This window comes from Camelina sativa, chromosome 11 (genome assembly GCF_000633955.1).
Source record: "Camelina sativa cultivar DH55 chromosome 11, Cs, whole genome shotgun sequence".
Taxonomy (NCBI): Eukaryota; Viridiplantae; Streptophyta; class Magnoliopsida; order Brassicales; family Brassicaceae; genus Camelina; species Camelina sativa.
In genome coordinates, this window is record NC_025695.1 from 14,684,369 (window position 1) to 14,695,169 (window position 10,801).

The window sequence follows — 10,801 nt, forward strand, 5'->3', positions numbered from 1 at the left end:
TCAAGGGTAGCTTTCTGTGGTGGGAGCTGGAGCGTAGGATCCGATAAAGACATCGCCGTAGATGAGTCCGGCGAGTGCACCACCCACTAGTGGACCCACCCAGTAGATCCATATCTGAGAGAAGTCACCACTAACAACAGCTGGTCCAAATGACCTGGCCGGGTTCATGGAACCACCGCTAAATGGACCAGCGGCGAGGATGTTGGCTCCAACGATGAAACCGATAGCGATAGGAGCAATGGTCCCGAGCGATCCCTTCTTGGGATCAGCCGCCGTGGCGTAAACTGTGTAGACCAGAGCAAAAGTCACAACAATCTCCATCACTATTCCTTCAACAGCTCCTAAACCGGCTGCTACTCCATGGGTCGGTACGCTCTGCATGACCGGGAAATAAACACATCCTCAGTTTAATCCATATAACCTTCTAAACCAAACCGGATTTTTTCTAACCGGATATTGAAACCGCCATAACATTTTTTAATCACGGTCGTTTGTGTTTGAACAAAACATTCACAATCCGAACTAACTCAAGATTTTAATACTATAGACGCAAATACGAATGTTTTTGGGTACCTCGCCATTGGTAACGAAAGCAAGGAGGAGACAAGCGACGGTGGAGCCAAGGCATTGAGCAATCCAGTAGAAGAAACCGGTGATGACTGTGATGTTTCCGCCGACGGCAAGGCCAAGGGTCACGGCGGGATTAAGGTGACCGCCAGAGATGTTGGCGGCTATTGACACACCGACGAAAAGGGCAAAGGCGTGAGCCACCGCGATAGCGACAAGACCAGCCGGGTCCAAGGCTGCATCGGATGTGAGCTTCCCAAAAGCAATAGCAGAGCCAACGCCAGCAAACACGAAGAGAAGAGTTGCGATAAATTCAGATAAGTAAGCCTTAAGAGATGTCACACTAAAGGAATCACCCAAACTTCCAATCTCAATCTTCACCATTTTGAATAGCTCTAAGTGTTTGACTTTGGTTGGTTACAAGCTCTTTCTATTTCTGTATTTTGGGCCTGTTTATGTATGAGTATGACTTTATATAGGAAAGAGAGGTAATGAAGTTGTTGGCCTTACTCTACGTGGCACGTCACCATCGAATGCCGCCCAAACCGCCATGTGTTTAGACTAATCGCTTTTGAGGATTAGTGACATCGAAAATGATTAANACAATCCGAACTAACTCAAGATTTTAATACTATAGACGCAAATACGAATGTTTTTGGGTACCTCGCCATTGGTAACGAAAGCAAGGAGGAGACAAGCGACGGTGGAGCCAAGGCATTGAGCAATCCAGTAGAAGAAACCGGTGATGACTGTGATGTTTCCGCCGACGGCAAGGCCAAGGGTCACGGCGGGATTAAGGTGACCGCCAGAGATGTTGGCGGCTATTGACACACCGACGAAAAGGGCAAAGGCGTGAGCCACCGCGATAGCGACAAGACCAGCCGGGTCCAAGGCTGCATCGGATGTGAGCTTCCCAAAAGCAATAGCAGAGCCAACGCCAGCAAACACGAAGAGAAGAGTTGCGATAAATTCAGATAAGTAAGCCTTAAGAGATGTCACACTAAAGGAATCACCCAAACTTCCAATCTCAATCTTCACCATTTTGAATAGCTCTAAGTGTTTGACTTTGGTTGGTTACAAGCTCTTTCTATTTCTGTATTTTGGGCCTGTTTATGTATGAGTATGACTTTATATAGGAAAGAGAGGTAATGAAGTTGTTGGCCTTACTCTACGTGGCACGTCACCATCGAATGCCGCCCAAACCGCCATGTGTTTAGACTAATCGCTTTTGAGGATTAGTGACATCGAAAATGATTAAAGACGACTAATAACTTAATAAGCATAATGCTAAGAAAATGATGGGTAAGGTATTTCATAATATGTGGGGATAAGAGTGGTCTGTTGTCATGTTAGTATCCTGCATTTAAATTAATTCGGTTGCACAAAAATTATGATAAATGGTTGTATCCTTTTATATTTGTTTTTTATTTTTGTTAATTTAGAATTTGTATCTTATTAGTTTTGGGAGTTGCCAAAAGCCTAAAATATTAATAGGGATTAGGAGTTAAATCAAATACCACCGTTGCTTTGTTTGGAGTTGGTGTGTTAGAGATATTAACATAAAACTAGATTTTAACCAATTTTTTAAAAAATAATAACATTATAATTTTTTTTTGTTTTTTATATTTAGTTTATTTTGTTTAATTAAATAATAATTTTGTTTGGATTTCCAATTATTAGAACAATAATAAGGGAAATAAATACATAAATATGTAATTTATAAGCTATTGTCCGATTAAGTCACAATTTTACCAATGATTTAATTGTTTTACAAAATTTTAGTTAAAATTACCCTGATTTAATATGTCTAATATTCTTATATTAGTGGTATTGAACAAATAATTAAAGGAAGATTTAACCCGTGTTTCAAAACAGAATTAATAATATTTTATTTTTATACTAATATTAATTCAAACTGTCATGTTAATAACATGTCCCACTATATAACAACAAACCATCATATTAGTGGTTTAACCCGTGTTTCAAAACCGTCATATTAGTGGTTTTGGTTGTGTGTTGTGTTTTGTTTGTGAAGTTGATATTTATACATGGAAAATGTTTGATGAGGAAGGAGTTTACTATCGTAACAATAAAAGAGAGATTTTAGTGTTTTCCTATTTGAGTTGATAACATTATCGCATAATAATATTCAGTTTTTTAGCACGGTATATATTATATTAAATGTTTTTCTTGATTCTAAAGTTAAATATATCCGATTATTGAGTTTCTAAAGTTGGATTTTCGTTTTTATAAACTTTATTAACGTTATAATAATTATTGCGATTGTAATCATTTGTTACTCAAACTCGGTTGTGTCATTTAAATTTAAGAGATCATACAGTCTCTAAAGATCTATTAAAATAGGTTTGGAGATTTTTATGAGATTAAAAATTTAATGCGTAGAATTGTTTTTGGAAAAATCAAAATGTATAGATGTTGCCAAGCTATTTATGGCAATAAATGTAATAAATTAGATCGATTTAAATAGTTCCATTAAATAAGTTTACAAGAATTGTTATTTTAGAAAAATAATTAGAGGTTAATGTTGTAAATAAAACAAATTAAATAATCAAAAACTTTAAGGACATAACACAAATGTACTTCAAAAATAATAATATAGATTATACTATTACAACAAACACAAAATACAGTTGTATATATAAGACCTATTGAAATGGAAACTTTTAAATCTTAGAAAAGTAATATACATTAATTAGTGGTGACATTAAATAAATTTTGGCAGAGCGGATCGGACGGTTGTTTATATTACTTTTTCCGTCCCCTAGCATTTCACATTATTAGTAAAGTGGTTTATGGATAAATTTGTTTATTAACAAGAATTTGCAATATAAGAACGAAGTGGAATGCTCTTTCCAAGATTAGAACGATGCCTGACATGTGTATTTCTACCCACTTACGCTTAAAAACTATAAACTAAAAGGGATGGTCATTTCAGGTTTTTGTTTGGATTCGGTTTGGCTTGTAAGTAATTATTAGAAATTTAGATGAGCTTTAACCGAAGTTAATTTGTGTTTGATTTGTTTTAGTTTGGTTCGTTTTCATTTTGGTTTGGTTTAGAGTTTGTTGACAAAAAAAATTACGTTCGAAGCAATACGGTTGATTTACTTTCTTCCAACTATTGTCTTAATGATCTTTATCATTATCTTTTGCAGAAATCAATGTGGTACTGGTTTAAAACCAACCCGAATCAGACAAAACAAAATTTAACCAAACAGGTTTTGATGGTGTTACTGCATAGCACATGTTCGGTTTGGTTAAAAATGTTACATCTCCATTTCCAAATCGTATACAGTATTGTGTTATTGGTTATATTTGGTTTAAAACCAACCCGAATCAGACAAAACAAAATTTAACCAAACAGGTTTTGATGGTGTTACTGCATAGCACATGTTCGGTTTGGTTAAAAATGTTACAGTATTGTGTTATTGGTTATATTTGGTTTAAAACCAACCCGAATCAGACAAAACATAATTTAACCAAACAGGTTTTGATGGTGTTACTGCATAGCACATGTTCGGTTTGGTTAAAAATGTTACATCTCCATTTCCAAATCGTCTAATGGTGTGGGTCACATATACATGGGCCTAAGCCCATATTAACCTAATAAGCTTCCGTCAATTGCCTTCTAACAGTTAACACATAAAAAAGCCACCATCTGACTCTGATTTTAATATATCTTCTCAAAAAAGAATACTTTCAATTTCAGTATTTCAGTCAGCCAATCACCTCAATTCTTCCAGTAAAACCAGTGGGTCAATAGTCATTTCAACGTTTAACTTTCTACCTCTTTCTTGGTCGTCGTCGTCGGCAAACAAAATATTTATCTTTTTACCCCTATCTCTCAGTCATTTAGGAGCTGTTATTGAAGAAGTAATTTCTAAATCCATATAAAATTATAAATTTTAGAAATCAAAACACATTGATTTTGAAATAAAATGTTTTATCTTTGGATTTGAATCCTTCTATTTTACACTTTCAAATCCATTCAAATCCACTTAAAACATAATGTGGATTTTGAAATCTAAAAACAAATCATTAAATAAATAACATAAATTTTAACAAGTATTTATAAATCATAGAACCAATAACATATAATTTTGATAAGTATTTTAAAATCAATGATTGAATAACACATGATTTTTATTTGGATTTTCAAATTTATTAAAATGATAGAACTAATAACTCTTAAAAAATGTGTATTTTTTTTTTAACGGAATTGTTCAGCCAATAAATTTGAGAGCGAACGTTTCAAAAAGTGAAAAACTTGGAGGCGTGTTTTTGTTGAATTCAATCATAGCCACAAGATCCAGAAAATTCGACACGTGTCGCTCTGGATTGAGTCGCATCAGCATCCTCTCCAAATGTTATTTTCTGGCGTTATTATTAAAAATGTTAATTAATAATATTAGAATTTGGGCTTTACTTAAAAACAAAGAAGACTCTCTCTCATTGCATTTGCCGAGGAAAGCGAATATTTAATTTATCGGGCATTTTTTTCTCTCTTCTCCCCCAATCTGCTTCACTCGCCAAACCAAACCTCGTTTCTTCGCCGGAACCCTAGGTCCACTCCGTCTGTTTGAATTTTCCGGTGAGTTTTACTTCTTCACCACCGTTTCAATTTTTTTTTCTATTTCTAGCGAGTTCACGCAGTTAGGTTTTCCGTGGATTTGAGTGGGAATGAAATTTTTTATAATTGACGCGTATCGTATATGGTGTTGTTGTTGTGGTGAGAGCAGTAGTAGATGAACGTGCGATTAGGGAAAAGCTCTGAGGTCTGACGGCCAGGTTTTTTTGTCACCGAATGGAGGGAGGTAGCGTCTCCATACACTCTTGTTTCGGTACTTTTTCGTTTTCCTAGTGTTTGTTTTTACTCCACTCGACATGATATTTCTGTTTCCAAGGTCTTCTTGGTATGCTTTTATTGTTTTTGAATCTTCCATATATGTCTCTTGTTTCAGAAATTAACCCATGGAGTATGATGACAATGACTTTCAAAACCAGAATCTCCATTTAGCTGGTGAAGCAAACAACAAATTCCCACCAGTTCTACAGCCTTATCCACTTCCCAAGTTTGATTTTGACGATACACTCAACACGCATCTGAGGTTTGACAGTTTAGGAGAGAGTGAGGCTTTTCTTGGTATTGAGGGTAACGAAGATAATAACTGGATTGAGGATTTCTCTCGTGGAAGTAGTGGTATAGTTTTTAGTTCTGTTGCAACGGAGTCCTGCGCCATTTCGAGGCATAATAATGTATGGTCTGAGGCTACTTCGTCGGAATCTGTTGAAATGCTTTTGAATTCAGTTGGACAGGACGAAGTTATTGTAAGAGAAGATACTATCAAGAAATCTGACACTTCTGATGAACTAGGTTGCACAATGGAACCAATGGAGCCTGGTCAGACATCCCTTGAAAAAAGTCATTCTATAGAGGAAACCGCGAACTTACAAGTAAGCCCATCTGTTGATGATAATCCAGGAGAGCCCTCTTTGGTAAAGACAGATGCTGGACAGGAACAGGTTCTGGTGAAAGATGACTTACCAACCGCTGCAGAAGAGGCATCGTTTGATGAAAAGAATACCATCTTGGCTTCAAATACCGCGACAGTAGAGGCCGCAGATACTGCTGAACTTGATAAGATAGGAACTGAGACAACTGATAATCTTCTTGACCAAGCGGAAGAAAAAGTCAATGCAGAATCAAGGATGGAAGACGATTGTAGCGATGGAACTGTACAGACTGTGATTACTTCTAGTGGTGAGTTGAATAATCAGAACACTTTGCTTCAAGAGACTTCGAATGATGAAAATGTTATCAGCAACCAGATTGAAATTAGTTATAATCGCAATGAAGTAACTATTGATGCACGGTCGGTTTTGGTTGAGCCTCATTCTGATAGCCATGCAGACTCAGCTTCCGAAGTTGAAAATGTGGGAGCTGAAAATATTGACGAAACTGCAAAGCCTGATTTGAAGGAGACAGAGCGATCTGATGTCACAGTACTAGAAAGAGGAGACCAAGCTCTCTCTACTCTTGAGGTTGGTGGAGGAGATGTTTCAGTGACCCAATGCGAAGATCTCCTTGTCAGTACTGTTCATACTAGCGGAGCAGTTGAAGCATCTCTGGAAGGTGCTGGGGAATTGACAACTATAGCAAACAGTGTTTCCATTGAGAAGCCTGAGTCACTTAGTCATCAACATATGGAAGTTTTCACAAGTAAACATAAGTCTACTTTTCAGATGGAGATTGAGACACATACACAGATAAAAGCAGTTGAAACTTCAGAAAGTGTTTATATTTCACCTACAGACTCAGTGGTTGAAGCTACAGAAGGTGGTCTGTCTGTGGAGAGTGACAGTAATGAAGGTAGTGCTCGCACTTCTAATCTCGAGCAAAGCATGGAAGTGCTTGCCAATGCCAATGATAGAGATCACGATGTCAAGAGCTCTCTAATCCTATCTGAAAGCGTTGTGTCCGACTCTGTTGGCTATGTTTCAGGAGGGTCTGCTTCCAAACTGGCGGAGTCAGAATCTCAATCTGACACCATTCCAACAGACAAGTCAGGTAATCAGATTGTCTAATCCTCTTTATATACTATTCATACTGTGTGTATTATCACGCTTGCCTTCTCTTTCTTTCAGTAGCCCTCGTTTTGCGTTTCTTTTTCTTTTGGGGATACCTTCCTGGTGCATATGACATTTAACATGATTACTTGTTAAAACCCCTCTAAATGTCTTCCACAGAGACTATGATTGACGGTTCTCTCGATCCCAAAGAATTACAACCTCTATGTCAAGATGGAGCACCTACTGTTGGTCCCACTTCTTCAATAGAGTTACATATGGTAAAGACATCCTGTGATGCAAGTGCACATGGCAGTTTCGATGAAACTGAGAAGGTTTCATCGGGTGAACCTGAAAATGGTCAAACCGTTCCACCTGTGGATGCAAGTAGTTCTTGGAGTCAGATGGACCAACAAGCTAGGAAGCATGCTGAAGATACTCAGCAAAGTACGCACTTTGTTGACGACTTTCCTGGCTCTGAGGAGTCAAAAGATGCTGTAAATACTGATGCTGCTGGACAAGTTTTGCAACAGCAGCCTGAGGAAACAATTCTAGAAGAACATCTAGTAACAGAAGTTGTCAAAGCTCCTGGTAACGTTTTCTATTTTGAGCCATACTAATTGCACTATCTTGTTTCTTTGTATATTACCGTTCCATGTAGACCGTACCAGGTATTTTTACCTTTCGGTCGGTTGATTTATGTTGTAGCAATATTTTTTTCTTTTGCTTCTTCCTTGGCAGAGACTCAGTCAATTCTGGACAAAGATAGTATAAATGAAATCCCTAGCACTAGCTCCTTGGCTAATCTTGGGAGTGAAGCTGGAAAAGATGGCCAGGAAGAGGATAACACTGCTGCATCCGGTGGGGTTATGACAGCTGGGACTCCTGTTTCACACCCCAAAGGTGAGTCTGTATGATCTTCGAAGCAGCAGGAAATTTCCTCTTTTTTTTTGTAGTTCCTTCTGTTTTCCTCACAATGGTTTACTAGGGAATTACATATTAGGTGTAGCATGTATGCATTCTGTGTAATATTTAAGTACAAAGGCTCTTTATCAAAAGAATACAGTTACGGAAAAACTTCTGACTAACTTCATCAGATCTTGATCTTGGAACGACTTCTGTTTTTAAGATCCATGCAATTAATTTCATGCACTCATCAAAAATGTGTACTTATGCTTGGGGATATTGCAGGTGATACAACCCTACTAGGAGATGCTTCGACATGTTCTGAGCCTTCCATAAAATCTCATGTAACCGCAACAGAAGACGCTGCTACTGATTTGAAGACTCCTCTTAATTCTTTCCCTGCTGTTAAGACTTCCGAACATCAACTTAATAAGATAGAGACAAACAGTGTCAAAAAGCCAGAAGATCATAATATTTTGAGTTTTACGTCTGCTGGGTCTTCGGTCTTGAATAAAAATGAGACCTTCAGCAGTGAAATGAATTTAACTCCCGATCAGCTGAAAGCAGGGGAAGTTTCCAAAGCTGTTAATTTTTCACAGGCTACCCTCGTCTCTCCGGTACCTCCAGTTTATATCTTAACATATTTTCATCAGTGTTCAAGACGAATTCTGTGGCATTTGTATGTTTCGTCCTTACGGAGCATTTGTTTTTGTTTATTCAGATTGTGGTTGGATCTCCTTCAACATCTAGCTTAGAGAAAACAGCTGCAAAGTCTTCCAAAACAAAATCTGAGCGGAAACCCAGGCGAACATCCAAGTCTGCAGGAAAAGAGACTTCTCGGAAAGGAACTAGTGTGAAAGGGGCTACACCTTATCAACAATTTCAAAGTGGAGGCAAAACAAATGCTGTTAATCAAAATTTGGCTTGTCCTATTCAGATAAAGCAATCTACTGAGAAGCAGCAAATTCTTCAGAGCCCTAATCTAAAATCTTTTGGAACCCTTTCAACCCCCACGGCAAGTGTACCGGATGTGAACTCTTCTTCTCTCTCAAGTATTATGCGTCGACCGTTTACAGACTTGCAACAAGTGCAACTACGTGCACAGATTTTTGTATATGGGGCTCTGATGTAAGCTCTTTCTTTAGTCCTATGCTCTTAAGTCTTGTTGAGTTTGTGAGACTTGAACGTGATCTCCTTTGAACTTCTTGCAATCTTATGCTTGATTGTTATGTTTTTTTTTTCTGATACAGCCAAGGAACAGCACCCGATGAAGCTTATATGATATCTGCATTTGGTGGTTCAGGTAAGATTGTTTGTTCTTTACCTGTTGTGTTATCCACGTTTGAGACAAAGTTTGTTTACTATTCACTTCTTTAGATGGTGGGAAGGACAGCTGGGAGAAAGCATGGCGTACTTGTGCTGTAAGGGCTCAGAAATCGCTGGTTGCTACTCCTGAAACGCCATTGCAATCACGTGCAGGTTTCTGCATTTATTTATTTTGCATTTCAAAATCTTATGGTCTGCTAAGATTTTACTTCTCAGCGCTGTTGTTAACGCATTGCTGATCTAAATACCCAAACTGCAATTCCAGGGAAGACAGAGGCTCCATCAGCAGGTCACACCAGTAGGAAAGAGAGTTCAACAATAAACCCCATGATTCCACTCTCATCACCTTTATGGAGTTTATCAACTTCCCATGATACTTTACAATCAAGTAGCGCTCAGAGAGGTTCAGCTGTTTCTCAGCAGCCACTACTTTCTTCATCGCATACTCATCAAACTCCACCAACTACAAATATCGTTGGACATAATACCCCTTGGACGTCACCTCTCGCTTACCGTAACCCTTGGCTTGCTTCTCAGCAAACTAGTGGATTTGATGTTGGTTCTCGTTTTCCCGTCTATCCGACCACTGAATCTGTAAAATTGACTCCCATGAAAGAATCACCCTTGACTTACTCTGGCGCAAAGCATGTTCAGAGTAGAACCCCTAGCAATGTTTTCAAAGTGACACCTACACTTGAGCCAACGAGTACAGTTGCAGCACCTGCTCAACATTCCACCGGGACAAAATCAAGGAAGCGGAAGAAGGTGCCAGTCTCTATGGAGTCTGGTCCAAGCATTTTGAATTCGCTAAAGCAGACAGAATTAGCTGCCTCACCTATTGTTTATATGTCGACATCTGTGCCTGTTACACCTGCTCCGGCTAATCTGGGTTTTAATGCTGGCACACTGCCCAGTGTTGTTTCTATCACTGCAGTCCCTATGAACCTGGTATCTACGTTTCCCGGGAAAAAAATCAAATCATCTTTGCCATCTCCAATTTTTGGTGGTAACCTTGTACCTGAAATAAAGCAGAGATCTGTCCTGTCAGAGGATGCCATTGATAAGCTTAAGGAGGCTAAGATGCATGCAGAGGATGCATCTGCTCTTGCTACTGCAGCTGTTAGTCACAGTGAATATGTATGGAAGCAGATAGAGCAACAAAGGCATGCTGGCCTCCAGCCAGAAACTCAAGACAGATTAGCTTCGGCTGCTGTTGCCATAGCTGCTGCTGCTGCGGTGGCAAAGGCTGCAGCTGCTGCCGCCAATGTTGCAGCTAATGCTGCATTGCAGGCCAAATTGATGGCTGAAGAAGCATCCCTTCCAAATGCTACTGATCAGGGACTCCTGAAGTCAAATGATAATATATTTCCAGGCCAGGGTACCCCTGCTTCTGTCTGGAAGGGTGAAGGTGCAGTGG

The 10,801-nt window shown here is 38.7% G+C and overlaps 3 protein-coding genes across 7 annotated transcripts in view; 1 reads left to right on the forward strand and 2 right to left on the reverse strand.

The window, feature by feature from the left end:
• On the reverse strand, window positions 1–1,000 carry LOC104723368 (probable aquaporin TIP2-2). Its single transcript, XM_010441719.1, has 2 exons — window positions 574–1,000; window positions 1–375 (listed from the first exon to the last, which is right to left on the reverse strand). The coding sequence occupies exons 1-2, from the start codon at window positions 949–951 to the stop codon at window positions 1–3; spliced, it is 753 nt and encodes a 250-aa protein (XP_010440021.1). The 5' UTR covers window positions 952–1,000.
• LOC104727968 (probable aquaporin TIP2-2) lies at window positions 1,180–1,653 on the reverse strand. Its single transcript, XM_010447019.1, has one exon. The coding sequence runs from the start codon at window positions 1,606–1,608 to the stop codon at window positions 1,180–1,182; it is 429 nt and encodes a 142-aa protein (XP_010445321.1). The 5' UTR covers window positions 1,609–1,653.
• Window positions 5,031–10,801, forward strand: part of LOC104723369 — a 10,143-nt gene continuing 4,372 nt past the window's right edge. For 2 of the 5 annotated variants that reach the window (XM_010441720.2, XM_010441723.2), the window contains exons 1-10: window positions 5,036–5,176; window positions 5,325–5,426; window positions 5,547–7,153; window positions 7,333–7,743; window positions 7,894–8,055; window positions 8,344–8,675; window positions 8,780–9,186; window positions 9,309–9,361; window positions 9,436–9,537; window positions 9,650–10,762. In XM_010441720.2, the coding sequence (XP_010440022.1) occupies window positions 5,557–7,153; window positions 7,333–7,743; window positions 7,894–8,055; window positions 8,344–8,675; window positions 8,780–9,186; window positions 9,309–9,361; window positions 9,436–9,537; window positions 9,650–10,762 (4,177 nt within the window). In that variant the 5' untranslated portion in view covers window positions 5,036–5,176; window positions 5,325–5,426; window positions 5,547–5,556. Of the gene's footprint in view, window positions 5,177–5,324; window positions 5,427–5,546; window positions 7,154–7,332; window positions 7,744–7,893; window positions 8,056–8,343; window positions 8,676–8,779; window positions 9,187–9,308; window positions 9,362–9,435; window positions 9,538–9,649; window positions 10,793–10,801 lie in introns of all 5 variants that reach the window. The other 3 variants (XM_010441724.2, XM_010441722.2, XM_010441721.2) reach the window with 3 other exon arrangements.

Bases quoted from the DNA above. Each gene is read 5' to 3' on its own strand.
- LOC104723368 (XM_010441719.1), bottom strand. From the start codon at position 951: ATGGTGAAGATTGAGATTGGAAGTTTGGGTGATTCCTTTAGTGTGACA. The intron at 376-573 runs GTACCCAAAAAC...CCGGTCATGCAG, and splicing joins CTTTCGTTACCAATGGCGAG to AGCGTACCGACCCATGGAGT.
- LOC104727968 (XM_010447019.1), bottom strand. From the start codon at position 1,608: ATGGTGAAGATTGAGATTGGAAGTTTGGGTGATTCCTTTAGTGTGACA.